The sequence below is a fragment of the Aspergillus homomorphus genome, assembly GCF_003184865.1.
Source record: "Aspergillus homomorphus CBS 101889 unplaced genomic scaffold BO97scaffold_15, whole genome shotgun sequence".
In the NCBI taxonomy this organism is placed as follows: domain Eukaryota; kingdom Fungi; phylum Ascomycota; class Eurotiomycetes; order Eurotiales; family Aspergillaceae; genus Aspergillus; species Aspergillus homomorphus.
In genome coordinates, this window is record NW_020291901.1 from 225,011 (window position 1) to 252,639 (window position 27,629).

The following is a 27,629-nucleotide window of genomic DNA, read 5'->3' on the forward strand; positions in this document are numbered from 1 at the left end:
GTTGAGAAAGTTTCTTGCTTTAGTCTGGATTATAAAGCACCTACTACATCAGTATTACAACAGCAAGGCCTGCTGGCCCAATGGTAAGGCGCTTGACTACGAATCAAGAGATTGCAGGTTCGAGCCCTGCGTAGGTCATTTATTTTTGTTTCTTGTGTTTTTACACGACGTCAGCAAGCGTGTCCGCTCAAACAATCTTGCTTATAATAAATAGTCTTCACAGGATCGTTGAAAAGAAGGAGAAGGAGGCGCTGGCAATGCCTACTCAAGAAAGTCGCCAACTCATTCATTGCACGATCAGTGATCATAGTGGTCCCATCCGCGGCTTGCGGTCGCGCCTCCTCGCCTCCGCCCACGACCTTACTTTCCAAGCACGGCTACGATGTCTCAACTCAGGCCGCTGCAAGAGCACCTCGACCACCTCCTCATAACCGCCCAGAATCGCCACACACAGCACTGCCGGGAAGGCCAGATAGCAGCCACTTCGAATCATGCTCAGCGCGACATCAGGCCTCCCATAAAGTAACGCCTGATGACATGACGACCACGCATCGTGGCCGCCGTTTCCGAGGAGCTCGGGCGCCAGATCCACCAACACCTCGAGCATTTCCAAGTCCCAATCGCAGAAGAGCCTCCAGCGATGCGGGACGGTGACGGCGCCCAGATTGGTGCCGTTGCGGATGGCCCTTTGCAGACGCGCCCGGCCGTGCTCGAACCCGTCGCTGAACAGGACCGGGATTGTGTCCAATTCACCGAACCGCGCCCCGTGCGACAAGAGGAGGTCGATGATCCGGATGGCCGTGTTACCACGGCCCATGCCATCCTCCTTCCCCATCTCCTCACGAAAGAATCCGGCAGCCAAGTCGATGTTGGGCAGTTTCGTACGTGGACAATGCCAGCCGTTCGAGGGATCTGCTCCGTGTTCCAGGAGGAGCTGGGCCATATCATAGTGCAGCTTGCCTACAGCCAGAACCAACGGACTGTACCGGCCCGAGTGGGCGATACCGCCCATGGCATTGGGGTCGGCTCCGAACTGGAGCAGGAGCTCGGCGAGCGCGAGATCCCCGCCCTCGACCAGGTGCAGCAGCGCCTGGGAGCAGGGGTCTCTGTCTCCGCGCCCGCCATTGGGGTCGACGCCGGCTTCGAGGAAGGCGCGCACTGCGTGATAGCGACGGCCCACGATGGCGTTGTAGAAGCGGCACAGCAGGAACTCCTGCTCGTGCTCTATTCGACGCTCATGGGTAGAGACATAATACGTATAGCGCGTCGAAGCGTATTCGTACACCTTCTCTCGGAGTTCTGACCACAGGGTGTTGTTGAGCAATCGGCAGGTTCGTGTGAAGCTGCTGAGATCTCGGGGCTCCATCGCCTTGGCAAATAGCACGTGTAACTCCGTCGGCAATCGCAGGAGATGACATGATGCTGGCTGGGGCCCTGGCACCGGGATTGGATGAGGCCCGAAATGCTGCTGCTGCTCCTTCGAGAGGGATTGAGGTCGAGACATGGTTGCAATCGTCGGTTGCTGATCACAGCAGTAAGACACGTCGGGTAGGCTGATTGCTCTACATCTGAGTCGAGATGATGGCTTACATGCTGTTATATAGTGAGGAGCTCTAGAGTGTGTGTTGAGGGAGACTATATTGCCAATGATCACTCGGTTCTTTGTATCTTTCGCAGTGTGGAATGAACTGTTTGAGCTAAAAGGTACTTTACATGAAGGGACCAAAATAGTCGAAAGCTATACAAGGCAAACAGTCGTGTTTCTCCTTCTTCAAACGCTTTCCCCCTTCTCTTGCTGTCATTCCTCGTCCGGGAGCTTCTCCAGCCCCGGAATCTATCGTTCAGAGTAATTTCTTTTCAGCAGAGCGCGATTTGGAAGCGAGAATATTCGAGTCAACCTCGTTTGCCAGATCCGGAAGTATCACGTCGCCCGCGATACTCTGGCAAACATTCTCGGACACGCCGGGATGGAACGAGAGGTGACCTTGAACGCCTTTCGAATAATAAATTCCAGCTTGCTCCGGCTTCCCGCTAACGAACAGGAGTTGATCATGCCGGCCATCATTATCGAGTGGCTGGTCGAAAGCTTTGAACGCCTCGTCATGTATAGACAACTATGCCTGTCTGACGACTACTTGGTAAGTCGTCACATCGCATTGCAGAGCTAGTCCAATGATATTAATCTCGTTTTGGCCGTACACGAGGAAAGAACTCGCCCTCAACGAATATGCTTATTGTCAAAGGGAATCACGGTTTGGTGCTACCGAGTGCATCAATGCGTCGTCCCGGGCTGAGTACTGGGGACCGAAAGACCTGACCGATAGCACTTTACCCAGCATCCGTCAGAGCCTGGAGAGCCTGGAGAAGAATCTTAAAGCCGTTAAGGCACTTGCGGTGAACGAACAACTTGGGACGCCAGCAGGAGACTTACCACTGGCTCCGGCAGAAGGGTACGATGAAGATCCTGTCGCAGTTAATAAAGATGGTATTGTGCTCCAACAGATTCATATTCTAGTGGGAGTCAGGATCACTCGAGCCCAGAATAAGGATTTCAGAACCGGCCCCCAGGTAGCAACTTCTCGGGTCTCGCTCTTTATTGTTGTTCTTTTCGGGCATATTTCATGGAGGGTCGCTATCTTTTCATTAAATTTCCAGTTATTTCATCAGTCCTCTTCTTTATTGCTTGTCCATCTGTGCAACATCGAGTCAACCTTAGAGATATTTTTGTTGAATAGACGATCAAGATAGCATGTCCCAGCAGTTAGGTGTCTATCATTATCTCAGCTTGTTAGTTGTCGGCGATGTCCTGCATGTATCACAGCGAGGCCATAGACTGGGTACAATCGAGTAACTATATCAAGCGGCCGAGATCTTCATCAGAGGCAACGCATTGATCCATCGATCTTCGAAGCACGCCGGCAAATCTTGATAGAGTTCCCAGCCTTGCAACGGCTACTGTTCAAATCTCTTGCAATGCAGCCCAACAACACCACGATAGTTGATCAGGTGCAGAGATGTTTCGGTCTCTTGACCGATGTCGACACTTTAACACGAGCCATGAATATGGCCACTAAAATGGTTCCAACCTGCCTTTCTTCTCTAGGCAGAGCGTTGCAATTCGTACGAGCTGCAGACTAACCTTGGATCCGCCCACAGCAAACTGCGGACTCACCCCTACAGCCAGCGCCAGCTCCACGACACTTTTGCTGGTTTAGAGATGGCCATGCAAGACCTGAAGGCGAGTTGCGAGGACCAGGTCAAGCTCCAGGAAGAGGGATGGCTGCGCAATTGGAGGCTTGCGCTGTGGGGGGCATCGCCCGTCCCAATCAATGCATCGTGGGCGAAAAGCTACTTTCAGGCGATGAACAACCATGTCGAAATGGACAAACGTCATGTGAAAGACCCTTTGAGAAAGTCAATGCTCTGGTACAGCCTTCAAATCAGCGGAGAGTATCGAGTTCTCGATGATGATGATGGTGATGATCTCGACGGCCCGTTTCGCGAGCAGGCCCTCGCGCGCCTGCAGGAAAAGTACCCGTTGGCCAGGCCGAAGCTGCACGAGCGCATCGCGGACTGGAAGCTGGTGATCTGGCAGCTGCTCAGCTGGCGGCACCGGGGGAATTGGCTGGGCCATCAGACCCTGAAGCCCGGGGTCGCGCAGCTGGCGCCGGCGCCTACAGCCACGCTCTTGCCCCCGCCTCCGGGCGTCCCCGCCGGCGCCAAAGAAGTCCAATGCCCCTACTGCGGCGACTCGCTTCCCGTCAGTCTATACCGACCCGTGCAGTGGCAAAAGCATGTGCTGTATGACTTCCACCCCGTACATCTGCCTGTACGAGCAGTGCTTTCACCGATTTCCCATGTTCGCCTGCCCCGATGAGTGGGAGCGTCATATGCGCGATCACTCCATCTACTGGGTCTGCGACGAACCGGACTGCCGCAGCCGTTCGTTTCCGGAGCGCTGGGAGAAGCACATCCAGCAGCATTGTCGCGACGTTCATGGCTGGGATGACCCGCCTCCTCCCTCCTGCATTTTGCGGCCCGCCGCGCGACTCGACTATGCAAAGTGCCCGCTATGCCAGCTGCCCTTTTCCGATGACGCCGACGCGGCCGAAGTCAAGTGGCATGTCGCCGCGCACTTGGAGGATCAGATCCTGTCCATCCGACCCCGGGTGTCGCCAAATCAGCATGCAGAGTCTAGTGTATCTCTCTCTCTATCCGAAGGCTCAATAGGAATCCGATATTGCTATCATCTCTCCTCTGCGTTGCCTCAGGTCCGATCCTTCGTGAACCCTCCAGGCATTTTCTCTATCTTACTCGTAGCATTATTGAGTTATTCTCATCAACGTACTTCCCCCCGTAGGACATCCAGCTAACCTTGCTTTCATCTCCTCTCTTTTCCCCTCTTTCTCTTCCTGCTGTCAGCTTGCCCGCCGTTCTCTCCCCTGTTCAAATCATCCTTCGAATCTTACTTAGGTCAATCTATATGACATCCCGCAGCAGTCCGCGAAATGAGTTCCAAATCGCCCGACTGCTCACACGCCGCACGAAACAAGGCCGCATCCCCTCTGTGCAGCAGCAGCTCCGCCACGGACCCTTGCTCGACGACACGACCAGCATCCAGCATAACGACGTGGTCGTAATCCGCGATGGTGATGAGCCGGTGGGCGATAGTGATCACCGTCGTGCCCGTGGCGATGCTAGACCGCAGACTCGCCTGAATCAACGAGTCCGTGGCGTGGTCCATCGACGCAGTGGCTTCGTCAAGGACCAGGACCCGGGAGCGCCGGAGGAGGGCCCGGGCGATGCAGATCAGCTGGCGCTGGCCGAGCGATAGGACCGCGGACGGGTGATCCAGACTTGCGTTAGGGAGAGTCTGGAAGAAGTGGAGCTGGTGCAGGACTTGGTAGAGATCCGGGTCCGCATGACGGTGCAGGGGATCCAGATTGTCCCGCAGATTGCCCTGGAACAGGGTGGGATCTTGCGGGCCCATGGTCACGGCTCGGCGGAGTCGGACGAGCGGCACCGCGGCGATGTCGACCCCGTCGATGAGGATCTGTCCCGATGATGCTTCCAGGCCGCGGATCAGCGCCAGTGCCAGTGTGCTTTTGCCTGCTCCGGTTCGACCGACTACCGCTAATCGTTGACCCGCTGTGGCTTGGAAGGTAACTTCGCTTAGTACGGGGTCGAGCTCCGGTGCGTATCGAGTGGTGTAGGCGCGAAAGCTCACCGTGCCTTGCACCGGTCAGTCGGGCGACAGATCGTATGGTGGCGGTTGAAGTGGCTCTCTGGGCTCCTGTTCGATGCGAGTATACTCAACCACTCGCTCAACGGAGTTGAAGCTCTGTTGGACAATAGCGTAGAGTTGGACAAACCAGAGTACATAATCAGTGAAGGTGGCAGCGTACGTCAAGACAAGACCGGCAATTCCTGGGCTGACGGCGCCGCGGCCTAAGCTCCAGAGCAAGATGGTGCCCGTGAGCCAAGAGATGAGGGCACTTAGGCACGCGATTCGAAAAGTCAACCATTCTTTAGCTGCCCACAGAAGCATGTAGGGCTGGTTAAATGCGTCGGTGAAGTCGTGGATTTGGTTGGTGAATTGCGCGACGCGACCGTAGGCACGCACACTGACGTATCCGGCGAGGGCCTCGCCAAAGTGTTGATACATAGGAGACCTCTGAACTGCCTCAATCCTTTTCAGATCGCGTGCACTGTTGATGTAGACGACGGTTATGATATAATACGCGAAGCATATTATCGCCGCCGCAGGAAGGAAGACAGGCAGCATCGCTGAAATCAGGACTATGACCGTGGCAAGAGAGCAAAACGTATAGAATGTGCTCTTGGAATGGGGAGTAACTTCTTGGTCGATCGCCTCAATGTCCCGCGAGAAACGATTCGTGATCTGTTTGAATGGGATCTTGTCAAAGAATGTCAACCGCGCGTGGAGAATCGAGTCCAAGAGACTGTCAAACATCCGCGCTGATGCTCGCAACGCGCCAGAGAATGTGATCAAGTCACGGAAAAAAGAGGTAAGAGCATAGGCAAGACAAATGAAGCCATATATTGCCAGGTAGTAGCCCGAATTCACGGCAGCCGAGCCTTCGTTAGTTCCTGGGGAGGGCTTGGGAAGCCGATCGAATGCCTGCGCCCAGTCCTTAATCCACAAGTTGGTTGCCAACGATGTAATCTGCTGAACGGCAAACGCTACCAGAACAATAGACCAGAACCACCATGATCCCATTGATGCAAAATAAGTCTTGATGACCTGCCACGGAACTGCTCCAGCCGACTTCTCTTCTCTATATTGAGGTTTAGGTTCAGCTTTAACTTCAGTACTATCGGTTTCATCCTCACTGTCCATCTCCTCCGACGCGGACTGTGATTCGAAAGAGGTGGCAATCTTTGCTTTGGATGATTGTCCTTGTGGACAAGCTTGTTTCTCGGGGTCTATCATGCTGTCCCCTAAAAGACCGGTACGGATAAGGTCACTGGCCGTGCCCTGCGCTTGCACTTCGCCGTGGTCAATCATGACAATGTAGTCCGCATGAGACACAACGAGTTGCGTATGATGAGTTGCCAGTATGCATGTTCTACCCTGCATGAGTTGACCTTTGATCCCTTGGAAGAATAGATGCCTTCCTGTGCGCGAATCCAAGGCACTTAGGCAGTCGTCCAACACAACAACCTGAGCATTGCTGTACAACGCCCTAGCCAAGGCAACTCGCTGTTTCTGACCCCCAGACAAGCGATTTCCTCTTTCTCCCGCCATCATGGGATCTCCTTTCTTGTGCTTTGCGAGATCGGAAATTAGGGCCACCGCCTCAAGGACCATCCGGTAACGCTGTTTGTCCAGCGGAAGCCCGAACAGGATATTGGCTCGAACACTCTGGTTCAAAATCCACGGCTCTTGAGGACAGTACGCTATTGAACTATCTGGGGTAAAATTGGCTGTCAAATCGGGGATCCCATACGATGTCTGCCGTCGCAGAGGTAGGAATACGCGCCCCTGCAGGAGTTCCATCTCCCCTAGCAATGCCAACAACAGCGACGACTTGCCAGACCCACTCGCTCCAATAACTAGATTGAGCCCGTTATCAAGAAAGGTGATGTTGATGTTGGAGAGCCTGAACGGCGGTGTGGGGCTCCTCTCAGCCAGCTGAGAGTGGTCTTGAGCACCACTATTCTCAGCTCTAGCTGTGGGCCACTGAAATGTCGCATCTCGGAATCCGAACAGATGATTGTCATTCCACTCGATTTGATTATACCTTTCAGTGTCTTTCTCCTCTAGAAATGCCTCAATGCGACCAACGGAAAAATGAGCCTGGAGAAGGAACGATATCATGGAAGACATCCGATCCAACGGGATACGCAGCACTGCGAAGGTTGCCAATGCGGGAAAGGCGACCTTTGTTTCAAGCCTTTGGCCTTCGACGATAGCATACAGAAATAGGATCAGAATTGTCGTAATGAAAGGGAGTGAGTAGAAAACTGTCATCGAAACGGACCACCAGAGAAAACGAACCCGCAGCTTGGAGAGCTCGATCTTTCGCAAACCGTCCACTTGCTTCCGGAATTCGTTCTCCCAGGCGCACATTTTGATGAGGTTTTTATATTCGGTATACACTGAGCGATGTGCGATTTACTCCTATGATGATACAACCTCGCCAAAGCGTGATTTCTGCATGCGTGAAGCTTTTTCATTGGAAGCTATCATATATTCGAAGTACACAGGAATGAAAGCTGAGCTTCTGTATTAGATATTGCGCCACAGACCATCGAACACACAGGAACAACCCAGACACCTGCGACTGTCTACCTCTAGCAAGAGGCGCCCGAGGGAACGTTCTCACACTTGGAGCTGCTCTCACCACCGGTGATGTCAACACCCGACCAGGTCCAGTCGGAGCAGCTGCCGTCACCACAGAGGATGTAGACACGGGTAGCATCATCTTCGACCGAGCCGGTGATGCCGTCGACAGTCACATCGGTGATAGGGATACCGGTGGAAGGAGTGCCAGTAGGGCTGCCGTTTTCATAATCCTGCTCGATGACAATACCGTAGTCGGTGATACCAGAGAGCTTAATGTTGGAGTAGGTGATGTCGCTGACATCACCAGTCTCCTTGTAGATGGTTTTGATGCGAACACCGTTGGCCGAGTTCGAGACAGTTGAGTCCGAGATGGTCACGTTCTTGACAGTGTTGTCGTCACGTCCACCAACGGAGCCAATGGACAGACCATGACCACCGGAGCAGGTACCGCCAGTGAAGAGAATGTTCTCACCAGAGTTGATGGCAATGCAGTCGTCCTGGTTCTTGACGGTAGCACCGCTGATGTACACACCAGTACTTTCGCTGATGTCAAACCCATCAGTGTTGTGGCCGCCGTTGTCGTCACCGTCGGAGTTGTCGATGGTGATGTCGGTCAGATAGGTGTTGGTTGCCTGCACACTGATGGCCTGCACCGGAGTGTTCTTGATCTGGAGGCCCTTGATGGTGGAGTCCTCAACATCGTGGACGTACATGAACTTAGGCTTAGTCTTGCCACCGTTGGTACCCTTGCTGTCCCACCAGCGAGAGCCGTCACCGTCAATAACAGCTCCATCAGCCTGGGTGATGGTGAGCTGCTTGCCACCGAAGCGGATAAGGGGGCCCTTCCACTCCTTGTAGCCAAAGCTGGTGGTGCCCTCGAAAGTGATCTGGTTTTATTAGCGTTGTCTAATGCTAACGGGTGGAAAAGACTCACGGTAGCACCGTCAGCGGCATCAGACAAGTCAAGGGTCTCTCCAGCAGGCACCTCGATGTTGCTGAGGACAACGCTGGAGCATTTGGAGATGCTCTCGCTAGCCTCGCTAGCAGAGGTAAACGTGCAGGTAGAGGAGGACTTCTTCACAAGGTCGGAGACGCGAGAAGCAGTGGGAGCAGCGGAGACGAGAGAGCCGACAGCGGCCAGGCCAAGAAGCTGGAAGGAATGCATGATGAATTCTGGTCAACAGAACAGTGATAAAGAGACGGTAAAGGAAGGAAGGAATATCTGGTCAACAGAGTCGAAAGAGAGAGCGTGGTTGATGAGACGTTGGAAGCAAGAAAAGAAGTAAGCTTTTATACCGTGATGGAGGCGTCTCGGCCTTCCATACAGACTCGACCGTATATCAATCTCGAACGGCTATCGGGCGCTCCACGGACCTCCTCCCGGATCCACGCTGTTTCACCATGTCCGTTCGTTGGCTCAGCAGTCAGCGTTGTGCCGCTTCACGGAGTCACAATCAATAATGATCGTCGTCATCAAGTCTCAAACAGAATAGCTCGGTTCCACGGTGGGCCCTGAATGCCGATCCCAAGCCGACTCTCTTCGGCAAATTCGTGGTTCAATGCATGGAAAACATCAGGCGTCCGAACCAGTTGGCTTGGCAATTTGCTTAGCAACCTTGGTTCTGTTCTGGGTGACGAATCTTGATTTCGAGCATGGCATGATGCGAAACAGTACTGTATTGGAGATCTCCTAATCGCGACAGGACGACGCATCATCCTAATAATCGCTTGGCAGGTCAAGGACCCTGAGGCGGAACTGTCGGGGAGACCCTGCGTCTCGCCTCAAGGTTCTCGTCTCGAGTACGTGAGTACGTATGCTCGGTGATGGTGAGCTGCCCCTGCATACTGCCAAGAATCATCTCCCACTTCTTGGCTCATATCAAGCGATATTAAGGGCAATCCTTCCGCTCCGAAAGCGGCTAAACACCTCGCCGGAAAATGTATGCAAACTTTCCTCGCTACAACTGAACTCAGGTGATTATCTTCCACGAATCCGAGGCTCGCATCTATGGAGAAAAGGCTTGCGTAGAGGTCCGAGGGTAGCCCACTTCCTTTACATGCTTCGGATCAGCCGGAATTGACCCCCTGTCATGTTAGTTCCTATCGGATATGCGGCGCCCGCTCCGTCACTGCGCTTCCGTGATGAGGATGTCCACGGTGTAGACGGATTCAGCTGGGGTGGACTATTACTCCCCAATTCCTCAGACTGGCCGTGGATACTGCACAGGTTAGGATTTCAGTGCAACGAGGCTGCCTTGTTCGGTTCATCGCACCTACCAAAACAAAGCCAACCTGCTCAGCATGTAATGAGCGTGGAGGAGTCTCATTTGAGACTCGTCAATATCATTATCTGCTTGCGAAAACGACGTTCTTGCGGACCTCTGCGTTCTTTCTCTTGATCAGAGTGGCCTCTTTTCTCTAGTGGGGGGCTTACATATGTATTAAGCCCCTGCTGTAGGCATTATCACCACTCATGGTCTGGTTCGGATTCATTATCCTCCTCATTGCCATCAAGGCCATTCATTCTGCATCCCTCACAGCACTTAAATGCTCGACCCTCCAGATTCAACCACCCTCTATCTCCGGCATCGAGATTGGATCGCTCACAGCTTTTCCCGTGTATGGCTTCGAGATCGACGGCCTTCAAGTCAACCCGATCAAGTATCGCCCAGTCACCGTGAGCGTCTGTAACGTGACCATTACTTATAACCACCCCGGCTGGGACGACGTCATTCACACCCAGGTCTGGCTGCCTCTCTCTGGTTTGAATGCGCGTCTGCAGGGCATCGGCGGTTGGGGCTTTGCGGGAACCTGCGGCGACAGCGCGGCAGCTCTGGCGGTTGCAGGGGGCTTTGCGGCCGTTAGCTCCGATTTAGGCCATACGACGAACCCTTGGTCGGCACGAGACTGGGCGCTTGACGAATCTTCAGGCCATGTGAACTTTGCTCGGCTGCTGGATTTTTCAGCCGTCGGTCTGTCCGACATTTCGGGTCTCGGAAGAGACATCGCTTATAAAGTCTACCGATCCCCTCCAAGGTACACCTACTGGAATGGGTGCTCCACAGGTGGGCGACAAGGCATGATGCTGGCACAGCGATTCCCCGGTGCTTGGATCCTGGCCGGTTCTCCGGCGCTGAGTTGGGCACACATGATACCTGCAGGCTACTGGCCCACCTTTGTGATGTATCTGCTAAACTCCTATCCCTCTCCTTGTGTGATGAATGCGATTGCTGCCAAAGTTGTAGAGGCCTGCGACGATCGCGATGGAGTCGTCGATGGAATCATTACCCAGCCGGAGCTTTGTGACTCTAATCCGCTTTTCCTTGTTACCAAACACGTCGATTGCGATGACGGGATCGACGCTGAAATCACGCTTGAGGTAGTCACGGTGGCCCAGAGGATTTGGCAGGGCATGCGCTCACGGGATGGTTTTCCGTTGTGGTATGGCTTCTCGCGTGGCTCGCTATGGCACGGTACCAACTGCTCCTCGGCCGACGAGATTGAGCATCACAGATGTACTCCTACACCAAGTCCAATTGTTGTTGACTGGCTATCGCTATTTGTCGCGCAGGATCTGAAGTTAGACCTGTCAAACTTGACATATTCTGAGTTTGAAGCCCTATTTCGCCTTTCGGTAGCCGGCTACCAGTCCATAATCAGCGCTGACGCCCCCGACCTGCGAGAGTTCAGGCGGCGTGGAGGTAAAATCATTCACTAGCACGGGCTGAACGACGAAAAGGTACCTCCCAGTGGGTCCGCGGCGTATTATACAGCTGTGAAGATGCGCGATCCTGCAATTGGGTCTTAACATTGCTATTTCGAAGCCCCCGGAGTAGGCCACTGTGGCTCAGGTCCAGGTGCTGAGCCTATGGGTCTGCTGGGCTCGTTGGCAACATGGGTGGAAAAAGGAATCGCTCCGGGTATTCTCGCTGCCGTGTCAGAAGACGGGAGTCTATCGAGGATTCTGTGCCCATATCCAACAGTGGTGACTTACTTGGAGGGAGATCCGGAACAGCCTGAGTCATTTGGCTGTCAGTGAGGATGATGAGAAGGGATCAGGACGATACGTTTAGTTAGCTAGTGATTGTATCCTTAAGCTCGGGGCAGTGTTAGGACTGCCTTCCGAGCATAGATTATGAAGATGGTGGATATTCAGGCATTAGAATCGCGGTCATGTTTTATGTGTTGGATGGATCCTAAAGACCGGGAACAAAAACTAAGACCCAAGGAGCGGGAATAGAAAAACAAAAAGAAGGGCCGAACGCGGATCGAACGCGTGACCTCGGGATCTGCAATCCTGCGCTCTACCACTGAGCTACCGACCCATTTGATGGTACGTCATCAAACAGTTCAAAAGATATTCCGTTGCGGAGACACCTCATCTTCAGGGCTCATCGCTTTCCTTCATCATTCCGTTGGCATCAGCCAGCTATGGTGTAAAGACCCCCAAGAAATCGGTCATCAAGAGGGTATCTTCTTCTCAAGCCTCGCTACCTATCTGATGGCCTAAATCAGTGGATGGTCTGTCACTGCCTGTATTATTTTTGCCTACGACATGGCAGTCGTTGTCGGTGATTATATACCTGCATTTGTATATAAACGGACGCATCGGCCACGCTACCCCTCGACGTCAACCACGCCGCAATGCTTACAACCAGACGTCATTGCACTCCCTTCCTCCGAGGCGACCACAATGTCTCTCCTAGAATAGTACCAGCCCAGTGCATTCTATCGCCCGCTCCTAAACGCACATCGCTCCAACACGCTCAACGAGCAAACCGGAAATCCAATCTCTTACTCCCAGTTTCCGTTGTCGTGTTGATATAGTGTTGTCGTTGCTACTACACCAGAGTAGAAAGTCCGTCAGTATGCACAAAAATACATACCACAAGTCACGGGAGGAGAAGGGAAGTGTCGTGGAGGGGAAGCTGCTCACCTCTTTCGTCATGGCATTCCAGACCTTGTCCCTATGCTTATTCCTCAGAACATAGTATACCTTCGTGAGTAAGAAAAGTATTATCGCCAGTACATCAATCCCCAGCAGCACGGAGTTGCCCCGCCGATACTTTGGTTTATCGTCTGCGCGGTAGATGTTATTCCCGATAATGCCGCCGACTTGAACGAACACTGTAGGTGCGATGTTAGACTTTGAGGCATTGGGTGGACAAGCTTAATTTCATTCTTCATAATGTGATGAAATGAACTGGGAGGAGAGTTGACGGGGATAACTCACTATTATACAGTGCCGCGGAGATCGTCCGCATGCCTACGTTATTCGAGTCCTTCGAGATCCACCCGACCAGAATCGCGTGGCAGTACGGATAGCGCAGCAACGTCGTCACGACGCCGAAGGTGCCCCATGCGTTTGTCATGGTGCCTGGCCAGAATCGGAGGGTGATGACGCAGGGTAGGGTCCAGATGTTCTAGAGCATGGCGACGAAGGTGCGTTCGTTGAGCCATTCGCCGAGGCGGGTTAGGAGGAGGAGGGGGGTGATGATGTGGCCGAGGCTGGAGGGGATGGTGAGCAGGTTCGATGCGAACTGTTTCATTCGGGTGTTAGTTGTTGTTGTGGAAAGTGTGGAGGTATTGCGGGTTTCGGGTTCGCGATGCTCACCGTGCTGAAGCCGACGCGTTTGAGCGTGAGGGTGATATAGGCTGATACTGGTGATTGAGGGATATAGACGATGAGGCCGAGGATGTAAATGAGCCAGACGTCGTAGTCATGCAGGGAGTTCCAGAGACGGCGATGGGTAATGGGTTGGCGGTTATGCATGTCTCCTGTCGAAATGTCAGAAGCTGATCAATTTGAAGAAGATGTGGCAAGAGGAAGGCTGCTATGCTAATCTTTGGAGGGGTCGTCGCGAAGTACTCTGTTGACCACGATGCTGACCTCTCGGTCCGTAAACCAGCCCTTAGGGCGGAACCATTTCTTCGTGTTCACGGCAGAGACCGGCATGCGGAAAATGGAAGCCAGCCCAACAATCAGTGTGATCGGTCCTTCTACGAGAAAAAGCCATCTTGGACACCCTGAATCAGTAGGTGTGTGTGAAGCCCGAGATACATGCTGCTCACCTCCAGCCGGCCATACCTTGGATGCCTCGCATGTGGAGCATGCCAAACGCGAGAATCGAGGTAATAATGGTGATCAATGACAAAGCAGTCAAGCCAGCCTGGGCTACCGCAACGATGGACCACAGCGTCATCTGCATCGGGATCCACCTATCAGGGCCCATTTTCTGACAAACCAGCTGTGACGGCAATTCAGCAAGGAGAAAGGAGACGAGGAAGATAGTGTTGCCAGTGTTATAGTCTATGCATGTAAGCCGGATGTTTTATCAGCTCGTCGACAGACTTACCATTAGTTGTCAACCCGAGATCAGTCAGCAGGTTGTCCGATAAAGCTTGAACGAGATTGCCTCTGTCCACTTGGAGACCAAAGAACATAACGCACTAAAGATAAAATTAATGAGCTGCGCACCGAACACGCCCATAATGATAGTGAACATACAGCTCACAGGCACACACGCCAATCCAGTTTCCGAACCAACGCCTTCTCCTCTGGGGTCCATGTGAGGGTCGGATCAAAGACGTGTCGACATTCATACTGTGCCTTCTCATAGATCAAGGCATAACGCTCCGCGACATCTGGATTCGCGAACGGATTGTGCCCATAAAAGTGGGAAGCACTATCATTGTACTGTTGCGTCTGCACGTAGAAATCATCTTTGCTTACGACCGAGCCCGTACGACCGGTGCTCGTTAGTTGTCGACCAACAGACTGTTGGTCGATGGCTCTTCCTTCACCCATGTTGCGCAAGGCGGAGCTTGAACAAAGCACAGATCGACAATTGCACAGGTCCAATTTGATTCCCAGAGTACCCTGAGAAATCTAGTTCTTATAAGGAAGGACAATGTGCCATTTGGAGTTATCGAATTCGTAGCACGCAATTGCCAAGCCTGTCGCGTCAATTGCCAGACTGCTCAATCGAGACTTTTTGTTTTTCAGGGAGCGGCGATATAGGGGAGTGTAATAATAGTAAACATGCTATAGGGCGCATATTTACCTTAATGGGATAGTATCAAGGCGTTTAGTGTATCTCTCTCGCCGCGATCTCGCAATTCCTAGTTCGGATTGTCAAGGTGGTAGATAAGCATACCTTGACGGGATTTGTCCAAACATTGGCAATAGGAGCAAGTCTCACATCGAGGCGACAAAACCCCGCTTCTTCGCGGGTGGCCAAGGTGTTGGTGCGGAGAGAGTGAGTGAAGATAGTGTTATTCGCGGTGATGCCTTCGAGGTGAGGATGGCGTCATCTCGAGGGGCTGCCGGTACTTGCTCACCCCGAATCGTGTGCATTAAGACGATAAGAACAATTTACCAGAGCATCGCGATTGCTAAATATAAACCATTGGGATATTCTCCTTTGCAACACCCTACGTGTGGGCTGAAAAGTTAATCATTTCTTATTCAAGTTGATTCATTCGTAGGTTCCAGGATCTCAGCGTATCTATTGAGAGAGCGACCTATCAGGTTGACCAATTGCCAAATATAGTCTCCTGTGAACAGCCTTGCCCAGAGTCTTGTCACCGTGGCGCTGAGCCGAGTATTGTTAGCCAAGAGCCAATCGCGAGACACCCCGTGTTGAACCTCCATCACCATCTCTAACACAAATTCAAGAAGTTTATTCTCCTGTTCTGTCAAACTAGGTTCTATGTTGGCTACCGTCGCCACCTCTAGCCACTTGGCCAGCAGAACGGCACATTCAAGTGAGCACAGGGCGTACTGATTCGACCAAGACACAACAAGAGTGTGCGCCACATAATTTATTCCCAGCTTGATGGGCGTGCTGAGCGCATGAGCGCAGTGCAATGCGGCACGAGTGAGTCTATCGCTCCGTTGCACGCATAGATCATCCTTTAAAGAACGGGCTATCTCGTCCGGATTCCAGGTTTGTAGCCGTCGCGCGGAGCTGAAATCGGCATTGAGACGGATATAAGCGAGGCGAAGTAAAGCCGTCGAGGTGAAAGAGAGAGGACCATGAGGATTGAATGGGTCGGTAGAGGACTCCTGATTGTGTTCCCAACATTGACACCAATTTTCCAACGCTTGTTCTAGCGACGTGATCACTGCTGGTGATAGAAAGCTACCGTTGGAGACAGGAAGACGACTGGCCTTCTGGATCAGCCAGATATTCTGAATCATTGCATGAATCAGTACATAGCCGCCCATCGAGGAGAAGCTTTCTAATCGACCTTTGGCTCCAGAGGATTGTGGAAATAGCGCGTTCAAGGCGACCTGTAGCTTGGGCTCTCCACGGCTTTGACTCCGCTCCACTAGCCACTGATTTGCGCTTGTCGCGTTCCATTCCTTTTCTGTGCAAGGCAAGTCGAGGGTGAGCTCCTCCGTCAGGATCAGCGGCGGTATGTCAAACACAATGGTATGGACGCTGAAAAAGCAGAAGACGATCAACTTCGTCCTCTTGAAACATTCGCTGCGGATCCAGCTTTCCCAAGTCCCGTCCTGCGCCGGCAGCTCGTTCAGTCCTCCTTGTCGAAGAAGAGTTTCCATGACGCTTCGCATATAAAGAGCCTCATGATGTGGCGGATCGCGCTCGAACCAACATGACACCGATATCAGTATTAGTAGTGCCTGAACAGTTTCGATGATGTCCTGATCTCTTACTGCCTTGTCGACATGGGTTGTCATCTTATGAGTGGAGCAACCCCATTGAAACTCTCTTCGAATATGTTCAAGAGTGACTGCCTTGGCGACTCTAAATAATTCCATACTCGTGTCAGGCTCACGGCAATACTGAGCCCCCAACGCGGCCATAGAGAGGAGTAGATGCACGGGAGTTACGTCCGCGTCGAGTGTCGCAACGTGCAGGAACGGGTAGTGGTCATGATAACCATTCATATACCCACCAAGACAGCGGGATAACGCGTGCCGTGACGGAACAAATGGGTTGTGGACAACATTAGAATAATCAGATAGGGTTGCGAGGATGCGATCTCTGCATTGCGTCGTTATTGATATTTGGCCACTTGGCTCCCGAGCCTTGTAGGGAGCCTGAGTCCCGTCCGGTTGGAGCGATGGCAACTGCGTTCCATGTCGGGGCAAGACAGATGTTGAAGGCGAATCAATGTCATTGACGGATTTGTCTTTCTCGACGGCGTGGTCATAGTCCGACGTTGTCGGATAGAAATGAAAGGCAGGAAAGAGAGGAAGGGGTTGATAAGTGGGCGAGTAAGGATGGCTTGGAAGAGGTATGCTATCTAAGAACGTGGTGAAGTCATCTCCATCGTGGGAGATAGATTGTCCATAGCTGGCAAAAGGTTCGCTGAACCCGGGAGCTTCAGAAGGCACGGCTGCCGCTGATTGGGAATTTGAGACAGTATGCCCAAGAACCGTGTCTGGTAACACCGTCGGGAAGGACGCCGGAGAACTGGTGTTTACCGGTTGAGACCCCTGAGGCGATGGAGAAAGCGGACGGCCAGCTACTGCTGATGCTAGAACATTAAGCCCGTCAAAAACCTGAGGTGAGGCGGATTGCGGCGAGTTTGTTGGTGTAGCATCCAGCGCCGGACTGCTGTGAGCCAGTCGTTCGTGACGAGCTAATAAGTCCCTGTCCCAAGGTTTAACGAGTTTTTCAGTTCAAGGTCTGGAGAATCTCTATACTAACTTGCGAGTAAATGATTTGGGACATTTGGTGCAGATGTACGGCTTCTCTTTTGTATCTGCGCTTTGTGGTTAGTTGATTTGTAATTGTAGATCATAGGTGACAAAAGGTAAATCATACGAGACCGATCATGACGCTGAAGATGCTCCAGACGAGCGAAAGTCCTCGAGCATCGCTGGCACTGATATGGTTTGGAGGGAGAAGAGGAGCCCATCACCGGGCGAAGTAGAAAGAGGACTGCGAAATAGACTCACCAAGATCTAATCGTCACGGGTGAAAGTTGACGAGTCCAGAACAGACAGACTCGACCTCGGTCGGAACTGCCGGTGCCCCAAAACGGACTAGACCAATCTTAGTCATCCGCCTCCATTTTCCCCACGTTTTGGGCTTTGTGATTTATCGATAACAACATTCACCATCGCTATATATCATCCAACAAGCCTACTCTAGAGCCCTTGATACATGCTACACTCTCTGCTTTGAGCTATGCTCTGGACAGTGGTCCACAACAAAGAGAGCAATTCGTTTCATTTCCTCCAGAGCAGCAAGTAAAGGCGCCTAGACCTAATACTCCTCGCCAGCACACTCAAACGGCATTGATTGCTGTCTTGCCTCCATAAGATGTTCCTCGTTTGGAACATGTCATGATACAGAACAGGCCCACTCGGTCAATAGCTGAGTCTCTCAACATCGATTAAGCTTGTAGGAAACTCTCTACTGCTGTTGAGCTGCTCCACGTCTGAAGTTCCAGAAGGGTCTTAAAGTCACATTCTGCCCGAGGCAGCGATGATAACAGGTCTAGCATCCCAGGAGTCACCTTATTACATTGCTCTGAGCTCATATTGGCAAATAATTTGCGATGTTTAGATATAGAGCCCGAGACTGGCTCCACAGATGCCGCTTGATCCTGGATTTTCATGAAAACGGGATGCGTCATCGACTCCGATAAGGTTACATTTCTTTCGGTCTTCCAACCGGACAGCAGCTTGGCAGATGCCAGAAATACTCTGGTGCGCATGACGTTTGCCAGACAGGCAAAGTGTGCTGTCTCGTTCTCAAGGCGTTCATATGCATTTATCCCGCTATGGACTTTATTGCACGAATAAATGGGTTCAATGAAACAATCTCTTTATCATGTTGCTCTCTCGGCCGGAAGACGTTCTCATCGTGGTACCTGTGGAAAGCTCGGAGATTTATGTGGTCTCAATGATATGACTGCTATTATTACTGCGACGGGGACTTGTGCTTTATGCAAGGCCTTGACTCATGATTGTCCTAAGACTGTCTGGTGAGTACACGCCACGCCCACTGGGAGGCCAGACCGCAAATTATCTGACCCAAAAGCATTGGTTTTGGCAGACACCAAGATTAGCAGCTACAATGTCAGAAAAGAGATCAAGTAGCGAGTCAAGCGACTCTTCTTCCCTCATCAGCTATCATAGCGTTCAGCATCAAGATGAAAGTCATTTGGGATCGGAGAAACGGCAAAGCAACACTTCAGACAGCGGCTCTTCCCCAGGAAGCTCGCATTCCACGCAAGTTCATCGAGTTCACTTCGGGACAGATAGAACGTTCTCGTACGGGGGCTGGCAGCCTGGGGTTGGGCCTCTAGGCCAACCGTCATCTCACCTACGGCGACGCTCGTCAGCTCATCCTTCCATAGACATCACGGAAGCGCCTCAACGGCGGAATCCGCAGGCTGCAGCAAGTTACAGATGGGACCGGGATGACCATGAAGGCTTAACATCCCGTTCATATCATGGAGAAAAGAGTATAAAGAAGACTCGGTTTCGAGCTTTCCGGGATTCAGTCAAAGAAAAGACCGCCCACTGGGCAGCTCGCCTGGGCCGTCCGACAGAGGGCGAGGATGACTTGCAACCAATTGATTATCGTCGCCACAGTACGGATGCCCAGATCAATCAGGACGCTGAGGTTAAGGATCAGATTACGTGCAGCTCGGAAGCGCACCGCATCATTCGGGGCTTTACGAGCGATGATACTGGGCGTCGCCGTAGTGCTCGCAGCGACTCAGCCATGCACCATGCAATCGACATACCACCAGATGATGCTAGCGAGATCGCTGGAGCGGCAGCGGCCGAGAGCCGCTCGACAGGAGGGATATTATCTCATCTCTTGCGCCTCAGCGGGGGCTTAGATCACGTCCCCAAATCAGCACGAGGACTCAACATGACGTCTGGAATGTGGACACCCTTTGGTGGAAGCACTTCGGGAACGACTACTCCTCGCAAGGGAAAGCCACGCTGGTACAAGAAGCCGCCCAACATGTCCACATCTACATTGGTCGGAGCGGGCAGTCACAGCGGTGCCAGTACGCCCATTTCCAACCAACTACTCGGCGTGGCTTCGAGACGACGCGACAAGCATTCACGCCGTCGCAGCTTTAGACTGGAGGATGAGATCCAGGTGACTCTTCGCATCGCAGAGATTATCGCTCGACAGCGTTACATCATGCAGCTGTGCAAGGCACTCATGATGTTCGGAGCACCTACTCATCGCTTGGAGGAATACATGCTGATGACCTCGAAGGTGCTTGAGATTGACAGCCAGTACCTTTACGTCCCGGGGTGCATGATCATGTCCTTCGATGACCCGAGCACCCGGACAACCGAAGTGAAGCTTGTCCGTGTTGTTCAAGGCGTGAACTTAGGGCGTCTCTCCGACACCCACAATGTTTACAAGAACGTCATTCACGACGTGATTGGCATTGAAGAGGCCACCGGAGAACTAGAGGAGCTCATGACCAAGAAGCCACGCTTTAATAAATGGATAATAGTTTTCGTCTACGGCCTTGCCACCGCCATGGTGGGACCATTTGCATTCAACGCCCGACCCATCGACATGCCCATCATCTTCTTCAACGGCTGTCTCCTAGGCATAATGCAACACGTGATCGCTCCTCGCTCAGCCCTCTACAACAACGTTTTTGAAGTGACCGCAGCAGTGCTCACCTCATTCCTCGCCCGCGCCTTCGGCAGCATCCACCGCGTCCACGGATCGGGCCGCCTCTTCTGCTTCTCGGCGATCGCGCAATCCTCCATCGCGCTCATCCTTCCCGGCTACACGGTCCTCTGCAGCAGCCTAGAGCTCCAATCCCACCAGATCGTTGCCGGCTCGATCCGGATGGTGTACGCGATCATCTACTCTCTGTTCCTCGGCTACGGCGTGACCGTAGGCACCACCATCTACGGGTTGATCGACAACAACGCGACCTCGCACCTCAGCTGCCCCTCGACCGGCGCCATCAAGAACCCCTACCTCCAACGGTTCCCGTTCGTGGTGCTCTTCTCGCTCTGCCTCCTGGTTGTCAACCAGGGCAAATGGAAACAAGCCCCCGTGATGACCACGATCGCCATCGCCGGCTACGTCACCAACTACTTCGTCTCCGCGCGCCTAGGCAACAACTCGCAGGTCGCCAACACGGTCGGCGCATTCGTGGTCGGCGTCATCGGCAACCTCTACAGCCGCCTCTGGCACGGCCACGCCGCCGCCGCCGTCCTCCCCGCCATCTTCGTACTGGTGCCCTCCGGCCTCGCCGCCACAGGCAGCCTGATCGCCGGCGTCGACACAGCCGACCAGATCCGGTCCAACGTGACGAACAATCACAGTTCCAGTACCACCACCACCACCTCCTCGCCTCAGCAGAATTCCATGTCCAAAAACATCTTAGGCTTCGGAATGATCCAAGTCGCCATCGGGATCACGGTGGGGTTATTCGTCGCCGCGTTGGTAGTCTACCCGTTCGGAAAGCGGAGAAGTGGACTGTTCAGCTTCTAAGACCCTTGCTATTTCCTTCCTTGCTGTTCCAGCGTGCATAAAGAATGAATCCCAGCAGCGCATTACTGTTTCGATATTGTTTTGAGGGAATTGCGGCATGTAGGTAGTCTCAAAGCGAGACATAGGATGAAGAAAGCATAGCATTGGGTTAATTGCGCCGATAATCTGCATAGAATGGATTTCAAGAGCCGGCTGTCATGATTAGACAAATGCATACTACGTGCACATGTGAGTGAAACATCGCTTCTATAGGAGCGTTGGAGCCTATGACCTTCTTGCCTGAGGCAGCCAGCTTACTTGTTCGGGATCGATTAGCACATGAGTACGGAGTATTCTTCCTGGCCATAGACAAGGGCCAGGCTCTGGGTAATGCACAGCTATTTGGTCTTGGATGAGTAGAAGCATTGTTTTACATACAAACCGCGGTACAAACCAGTACAAACCAAGAGGAGCTGTGTAGCGACTAGGTCGGACAGACATATCTCCTATCTATCAAGTCCCACAAGACGAAGATGCATACCGCGATCATCCATCGACAGGGTAGACCCGAGGGAGCCAGACGATACCACCTAGATCACCAACTCAACCCTCGGCATCTGAAGACAAATTCAAACCCCCCGGCAACAGTGAACCGATCTACGACCTCAAGAATCAGAACAAGCCAAACTTAGCATCCGTCAATGAAGATACACATTATAACTCAATCTATATGGAAGAACAGAACAAGTCCCGCTCATTTCTCATGCGAAAGCACCATCATCTCATCATGCATGTGAGCCCACCACAGGAGTGTGTAGTCAAGTTAGAAGTGACCTGCACTCCTCCACTCCGGAGCTCCTATATCATTACAGAGCAGTCCCGGACTTGCAACCGAGCTGAGCCAGCCAAGCCAGCCAAGCATCCTGATCATCGCTCATGAAAACCGGGGGCGCACGCAAGCGCTCAGACACGGCATGCGCATGCATATATAAGCTATGCTCGTCAAGAACACAAACGCTTCTCGCTGATCTATACAAACACAATGCAAATGGATACCCAATCCATTGGTATCGATGTCACATACAATGTGGCCGGGCGGGTCTGCGTCTTTTGTCCAAACAGAGAAAAAAAAAAGGGTCAATCGTTTTTCCAAATCGTGTAGCCTACCATCTCTAGCAGATATCTCTCCCGTCCGATCATCACCTGTCTAGCTTCAGTCTGTAAGAAGAGCTGACACATTTCTAGCATTCGTGGTTGGTCCTCGTTTTGGTTCATATGTCGGAGATCTGTCAACGTCACCGTGATCTCCGAAGAAGAGGGGTTGGTCGCCAACCGAAAAACCCGGTGACGAAAGTCCTTGGGAACGGCGGAATTCTTGGCGAGCCAGTCGCAGAGACAGTCGAAGAGATGGTTATTGACAATGAATAGTAACAAGGAGTCGAGGGAACTCCAGTCTACGTCTTCCAGGACGAGAGTGGATGGAAGTATTGGGACTAACGCGGTTTGGAGGCTGATGACGGAAGAGAGTGCGTCGAGAAGAAGATGATCTTTTTCTTCGGGCTCAACGTTGGCCTCTTCATTTTTGATGTTTGGTATAGAGGTGGAGTTGGGATAGCCGAGTCGCGGACTGCTGCTGTTGCTGGCTGGGTTGTAAGGTGACTCTGGCACCAAGATGCCCCGATGGAGGGGGGAATCCGGGGCGACAATAGGGCGGTCATAGCCAAGTTGGACGCGCCAGAAGCGGTTACAGGCGACTTCCAGGAGCATGCACGGGATGAGGATGACGTAACCCTCCCAGAGACGCGAGGTCATCATGGAGGCGCCGCCTGCGATGAGGCCGGTCCAACCCGAAGCAACGGCATGCCACTTGAAGCATTGAAAGCGACGTTGAAGTCGGTCGCGAAAAGGGGCGAGCATAGCGCCCGCACGTGAGCACGCACGGTCATAGCTGTGGAAGCGCCAGACCAGGTAAACCGACCAGATAGCATTGATGATGCCATAGAGGGCGGCGAAGGAGTTGCCGACGAATCCCGAGAGAAGATTACTGATCAAGTAGACGTGTCGGTCGGAGCCCCAAATAGCCATGATGGTGCCGGTGCCGACCAGCAAGCCACCAATTCCCAAAAATACGTCCATGACAATGCGATCGACTAGTTCAGTGCCCAATTCGCGGTGGCTGACTCCGAGACGGCGGTCGATGAAACGGAGTGTTGTGGGATCGGGAGCGGGGCATTCGAGGTGCTGGGCTCGCAGGGATTGGAGGTACTTGCGTTCTTTTTGGAGGATGCGGACATTCTGCCAACTAAGAACACTATCCCGGACGGCAAAACCACTGATTAATAATGCTAGAGGACCCCCAATGGCCATGAAGATGATGGCGTATAACGGAACCGGCACATCGTTCCACACATTTGCGGCAAAATCACCCGCATTGGCGAATTCCAGGAACCCCACGCTCGCGAGTAGACTGTTGCGGTACCAAAGCGGATTGATAACATGAAGTTTTCTTCGCTGCCGTAGAAGGGTGACGGACGCCGGTGGAAGAGAGCCCGTCTCATGCTCCTCATGATGCAGGACCTTGTCGGAGACGATTGGGGGGAGGGTGTCCTGCGAGGGGCGCATTGAGGCAGCGAGACCGGAGGAGACGGAGCCCCTCCAGCTGTTGGTGGAGGAACAGCTTTGGAAAAAAAGACGGGGAAGAGGGAGAGAGAAAGAGGAGGGAGAGAGGAAGAAGACGCCAGGGCTGGCGATGGGGGAGGGGGTGAGATCGGGATGAGCAAAGTTGGAGAGGAGGAGAGAGAGAAGAAGAAGGAAACTTGGCAGAGAAGCTGGAAAGAGAGACGCGCAACAAACCGGCGGGCAAGAATGGAGTCCGGAATGTCGGTCGGGAGACTGATTGGCTGGTGGGTGGGAGTATCCGCACTTGGCATCCTTATAGGGCTGATGCTTATCCAGCCACTACCAGAATATTTCACCGGATTTTAGCTTTCATCGAAGTATACAATGATCAGATAAAATAGTGTTTGGATCCGAGAGAGAATTCAGGGGTCCATGGGCCGAGAGGGGGCTCGAGACCAGGTCACTATAGGAAGGAGGCTCAGGAGAGGAGTCAAAAAGAGGACCCGTGCAGAGTGCAGCCTGTGTCTGTCTGTCTGTATGCATGTGTACGATGTGTGTACAGTACACCTTCCCTGTACACTCTTTCCCCCTCGCCTACTTCTTTACTGGTAGATAATCGGACTGATGTGACCGAGAGGAAGAGAATCGTGAATTAGAACGAATGGCTGGAACTACAAGTCTACGCGCCCTTGGCCAACTTGGTCGGTCCGGTTCTCGACCCGTCCATGGTGGTATTCAGCGCCTTGATCATCCGCACACCGGCATCAGCAGCCTCTTGGGGTGCCCAGGACCAGAATTGACGTCCATGGTGCATTCCGTCTTGTCCCGGCTGCAGAAGCCCTTCCTTACTGGTACTCACATCGGTACCAGAGGTGTACACACTGACCTTGTCCTCGAACCGGACTCGCGGCTTACCCCGCGGGGAAACATTGCCCGACGTGGCCTCTAGATAACGCTTGCGCATGCCGTACCGCTTGGCCTCTTCCCGTTTGAGGGTTGCAGAGCTAATCCTGTCCATCCCAGTCTGAACCACAAACCGGACGCCGAGATACGCCCACTCAGCCAAGAGCAGAGTCAGCAGGAAAGAGGACAGCTGCACCCCCTCCATGCCATTACGATAGAGATAAACGACTGCGGCCGTGGAAAGAGTTCCCAGCCAGGCCAGTACTTCCAGTCCCTGCAGCGAGGGTCCGATCGAGTCGGCCCGGATTGGCGGAGGTCGCTGGCATTCCTGACTGAGCTTGAAGAAGTCACCCCGCAGCTCCAGCCAGTTGTTGGCCAAAAATCCTAGTGGCACCAAGGGCCAGGCCACTCCAAATAGGGCCAAATATCCAAACTGAACACACATCTCCAGGGTATCGTCATGGACGTTGTATTCGTCCGCCTCTACCTCATCGCGGACACGCGCAAGGAACGCTGCCTCCTCAGGTGCATCCACAAGTAACAGATCAGTCCGTTGAGAGTGGCGACGAGGCATGCGAGCGGCGTCGCGACCATCTCGGTAAGTACGCCATTTGTGCATGAGGGTCTGCTTGACGTAGGGGAGCACGATCTCCTCCCCAAAATTGAGTAATTGGGCGGTCGCAGACAAGTAGATGACCTCCTGCTGCAGGCGAGCCGGATCAATATGAATTTCCTTGGCAAGGTTGGCCGACATAAGGCCGTAAGTGCGGAAGACGTCCAGATAGGGGACCAGCTTCGTGCCAAAAGGCACGTAGACAAATGCAGTCAGCAAGGTGGGCAGGAAGGCGGTGATGAAGTGCATGACAAAAGTTTTCGAAGTCTGGGCGACATCGTACTGATCCTGGGTACGGTAATTTTCGTAGTCGGTCAACTGCTTGGCAAACCCGGTAAGGGTGTTGGTGATCCAGGGCAACGAGAGGGAGAACAAGACGGTCGGAAGGAACTCCAAGTAGCCCTTAAATGGACCAGTATATATCTCGGAAACCAAAACTTCCGAGGCGAAGGACAAAACAATCAAGCTGCCCAGAGCCAGAGCTGCTACGGTCGCAAAGGGGATCAAAAGCAGCTGCCGGGTGAATTGTTTCTGGGTGGAAAACACCTTCACTGTTTCGCCTGTGACGGGATTTTGGACCTCCTTATCCCACACCCACTCCGGTCGGTTGACCTTGAGGATTCCGACATCCCGGACGTTCCATCGCAAGCTCAGGTCAATCTCGCGAGTCTTCCAATACTCTACGAAAACAATGCACCAGAGGCAGTTGACGAGTGCACAGGTGATAGAGTAGGGGCCCAGGTAGAACCAGCAGAAAACACCCCAGACAGCAGGGAAGACGAGGAAAGTGGAATAGCAATGGATGAAGGCAAAATAGAACGCGACCTGAATATGTTCATACCCTGGTTAATTCTATCATGCAAGCAAGAGCGGGGGGTAAGTCAAAGCCAAAATTTACCTTTTCACCAAACAGCGCCCGGATAGCGTCCAGATCTTCGGCGGTCAAATTGAGCGTCTTACTCCATTTGCGCAAGAGTTCGGCATTAGCGGCGCGGTCTTGGAGAGGGATGGCCGCCTGAATGTTCTTCCACTGGCCTAATTTGGGAGTGATTCCAGCCCCTCCCAAGTGTTTTTGCCAAGTCACCGCATGATAGACCGACCGGAGAGCTTCCGCGGCGGTCTCCGACTCGACCACGGTATGATCGTCGCCTGCGGGGAATTCATGAATAATGCCGTGTAGCCAATCCTTGACACTGGGAACTTGTTAGATAGGTATACGCGAGGGCGGATGAGATGTCGGGTGTTAAGGTTCAGCACAATACCGAGATTTGTAGACCATGTTCCCCAGGAGATCGGGGGGAACGCGGATGAAGACCAGCAGGGAGGGGCCGTAACCATGGCGAACCTGAACCTGCAGATGCGCTTCCTCCAGGTCGTGGATCAAGGTTCGGAACTCGGAGATGGCCTGCGAGATTTCTGTGTCGAGGAGGTGGCTGTGAGCAAAACGTTGTCCATCGTACTTTCGCAAGGCGTCCGGACTCCTTACCGAGATCTTCGAATGAGTAGTGAATGACCCAATCGACGCCGAAATTGTCCAATTCGGCCTGGTCGGCAGGCTCATGACCAGCAAAGAGACCCATCTCGAGTTGATCGGAAGGGGTGGACGGTCGGAAAACACCAGAATTGAAGAATGGAAGATAAGAGATCAAAGGAGGGAAAGATATCGAAATTGGAAACGCGATCGGTGGTAGGCGGGGGAGTTAAAGTAGCGAGTGGGATAGCCTCATCTCCGCGCGGCGGGGGGGAGGGGGGAGAGGCTCACGGATGCATCCACACTCAGTGTGTCTGGAGAAAGGGGAGATGAAGAGAGGAGTAAAAATGGAAATGGGGAAGCGAAGGGTGGGAAAGTGTGCAAGGAGAAAAGAACTAGAGGAGACTAAGGAAGGACGAGCTGAAAGTGGGTGGGCTTGGGATATTTAGCATTAGCCATGAGAGTGGATTATTAAGTGGATGAACAGGACAGAGTGACCTTGTTGGTGCAAATGGAGAAAAGATGATGCCAGCCTACCTAGGTGAGATACTGACTGAACCTGAATCCGCGCCAAGTCCAGTAGCTTCAGCCCTACAGGGCAGGTCAGCCAATGGTTCCCTGGGTCTGCCCTGCCAGTTTACTCAACGCTACACAGGGCTGCACCGAGCATTGAAAGCACACAATGATTTGATTACTAGTGGGTATATGTCGAATTCTTCTGACAGAGAATATTACCTGTACCAAGCCCAACGACCCACT

The 27,629-nt window shown here is 52.9% G+C and overlaps 10 protein-coding genes and 2 non-coding genes across 12 annotated transcripts; 4 read left to right on the forward strand and 8 right to left on the reverse strand.

The window, feature by feature from the left end:
* The first annotated feature begins 66 nt into the window (after window positions 1–66).
* BO97DRAFT_t127 lies at window positions 67–138 on the forward strand. Its single transcript has one exon. It is a non-coding gene; the product is annotated as a tRNA-Arg (tRNA).
* A 27-nt stretch (window positions 139–165) lies between these two features.
* On the reverse strand, window positions 166–1,736 carry BO97DRAFT_48360 (ankyrin repeat domain-containing protein). Its single transcript, XM_025700845.1, has one exon. The coding sequence runs from the start codon at window positions 1,502–1,504 to the stop codon at window positions 305–307; it is 1,200 nt and encodes a 399-aa protein (XP_025552055.1). The 5' UTR covers window positions 1,505–1,736; the 3' UTR covers window positions 166–304.
* A 130-nt stretch (window positions 1,737–1,866) lies between these two features.
* BO97DRAFT_48365 (uncharacterized protein) lies at window positions 1,867–2,812 on the forward strand. Its single transcript, XM_025700846.1, has one exon. The coding sequence runs from the start codon at window positions 2,173–2,175 to the stop codon at window positions 2,746–2,748; it is 576 nt and encodes a 191-aa protein (XP_025552056.1). The 5' UTR covers window positions 1,867–2,172; the 3' UTR covers window positions 2,749–2,812.
* A 1,662-nt stretch (window positions 2,813–4,474) lies between these two features.
* BO97DRAFT_450908 (P-loop containing nucleoside triphosphate hydrolase protein) lies at window positions 4,475–7,594 on the reverse strand (the record flags this gene model as incomplete). Its single annotated transcript, XM_025698951.1, has 3 exons — window positions 4,475–5,232; window positions 5,313–5,341; window positions 5,406–7,594. The coding sequence occupies 3 exons, from the start codon at window positions 7,592–7,594 to the stop codon at window positions 4,475–4,477; spliced, it is 2,976 nt and encodes a 991-aa protein (XP_025552057.1).
* A 224-nt stretch (window positions 7,595–7,818) lies between these two features.
* Window positions 7,819–9,243, reverse strand: BO97DRAFT_367739 (glycoside hydrolase family 28 protein; the record flags this gene model as incomplete). Its single annotated transcript, XM_025692672.1, has 2 exons — window positions 8,745–9,243; window positions 7,819–8,697 (listed from the first exon to the last, which is right to left on the reverse strand). The coding sequence occupies exons 1-2, from the start codon at window positions 8,973–8,975 to the stop codon at window positions 7,819–7,821; spliced, it is 1,110 nt and encodes a 369-aa protein (XP_025552058.1). The 5' UTR covers window positions 8,976–9,243.
* Window positions 9,244–10,283: 1,040 nt separating this feature from the next.
* BO97DRAFT_470033 (tannase and feruloyl esterase) lies at window positions 10,284–11,849 on the forward strand (the record flags this gene model as incomplete). Its single annotated transcript, XM_025699907.1, has 2 exons — window positions 10,284–11,511; window positions 11,635–11,849. 2 exons carry the CDS (start codon window positions 10,284–10,286, stop codon window positions 11,847–11,849), a joined length of 1,443 nt encoding a protein of 480 aa, XP_025552059.1.
* A 214-nt stretch (window positions 11,850–12,063) lies between these two features.
* BO97DRAFT_t135 lies at window positions 12,064–12,135 on the reverse strand. The gene has a single exon. It is a non-coding gene; the product is annotated as a tRNA-Cys (tRNA).
* A 441-nt stretch (window positions 12,136–12,576) lies between these two features.
* Window positions 12,577–14,864, reverse strand: BO97DRAFT_450916 (uncharacterized protein; the record flags this gene model as incomplete). The annotated part of the gene is made up of 8 exons (XM_025698952.1): window positions 14,334–14,864; window positions 14,167–14,260; window positions 13,883–14,120; window positions 13,735–13,739; window positions 13,425–13,588; window positions 13,044–13,233; window positions 12,747–12,937; window positions 12,577–12,648 (listed from the first exon to the last, which is right to left on the reverse strand). The coding sequence occupies exons 1-8, from the start codon at window positions 14,616–14,618 to the stop codon at window positions 12,577–12,579; spliced, it is 1,239 nt and encodes a 412-aa protein (XP_025552060.1). The 5' UTR covers window positions 14,619–14,864.
* Window positions 14,865–15,278: 414 nt separating this feature from the next.
* On the reverse strand, window positions 15,279–17,704 carry BO97DRAFT_389336 (transcription factor domain-containing protein; the record flags this gene model as incomplete). Its single annotated transcript, XM_025693708.1, has 3 exons — window positions 15,279–17,436; window positions 17,494–17,548; window positions 17,611–17,704. The coding sequence occupies 3 exons, from the start codon at window positions 17,702–17,704 to the stop codon at window positions 15,279–15,281; spliced, it is 2,307 nt and encodes a 768-aa protein (XP_025552061.1).
* Window positions 17,705–18,654: 950 nt separating this feature from the next.
* Window positions 18,655–21,382, forward strand: BO97DRAFT_48441 (threonine/serine exporter family protein). Its single transcript, XM_025700847.1, has 2 exons — window positions 18,655–18,778; window positions 18,850–21,382. Exon 2 carries the CDS (start codon window positions 18,871–18,873, stop codon window positions 21,283–21,285), a length of 2,415 nt encoding a protein of 804 aa, XP_025552062.1. The 5' UTR covers window positions 18,655–18,778; window positions 18,850–18,870; the 3' UTR covers window positions 21,286–21,382.
* Window positions 21,383–22,078: 696 nt separating this feature from the next.
* BO97DRAFT_477561 (uncharacterized protein) lies at window positions 22,079–24,026 on the reverse strand. Its single transcript, XM_025700560.1, has one exon. The coding sequence runs from the start codon at window positions 23,884–23,886 to the stop codon at window positions 22,402–22,404; it is 1,485 nt and encodes a 494-aa protein (XP_025552063.1). The 5' UTR covers window positions 23,887–24,026; the 3' UTR covers window positions 22,079–22,401.
* Window positions 24,027–24,528: 502 nt separating this feature from the next.
* BO97DRAFT_48470 (anoctamin family protein) lies at window positions 24,529–27,185 on the reverse strand. Its single transcript, XM_025700848.1, has 4 exons — window positions 26,886–27,185; window positions 26,662–26,815; window positions 26,298–26,592; window positions 24,529–26,224 (listed from the first exon to the last, which is right to left on the reverse strand). The coding sequence occupies exons 1-4, from the start codon at window positions 26,977–26,979 to the stop codon at window positions 24,563–24,565; spliced, it is 2,205 nt and encodes a 734-aa protein (XP_025552064.1). The 5' UTR covers window positions 26,980–27,185; the 3' UTR covers window positions 24,529–24,562.
* Window positions 27,186–27,629: the final 444 nt, after the last annotated feature.

Bases quoted from the DNA above. Each gene is read 5' to 3' on its own strand.
- BO97DRAFT_48360 (XM_025700845.1), bottom strand. From the start codon at position 1,504: ATGTCTCGACCTCAATCCCTCTCGAAGGAGCAGCAGCAGCATTTCGGG.
- BO97DRAFT_48365 (XM_025700846.1), top strand. From the start codon at position 2,173: ATGATATTAATCTCGTTTTGGCCGTACACGAGGAAAGAACTCGCCCTC.
- BO97DRAFT_48441 (XM_025700847.1), top strand. From the start codon at position 18,871: ATGTCAGAAAAGAGATCAAGTAGCGAGTCAAGCGACTCTTCTTCCCTC.
- BO97DRAFT_477561 (XM_025700560.1), bottom strand. From the start codon at position 23,886: ATGCGCCCCTCGCAGGACACCCTCCCCCCAATCGTCTCCGACAAGGTC.
- BO97DRAFT_48470 (XM_025700848.1), bottom strand. From the start codon at position 26,979: ATGGGTCTCTTTGCTGGTCATGAGCCTGCCGACCAGGCCGAATTGGAC. The intron at 26,816-26,885 runs GTAAGGAGTCCG...TCCTCGACACAG, and splicing joins CTACTCATTCGAAGATCTCG to AAATCTCGCAGGCCATCTCC. The intron at 26,593-26,661 runs GTATTGTGCTGA...ACAAGTTCCCAG, and splicing joins AACATGGTCTACAAATCTCG to TGTCAAGGATTGGCTACACG.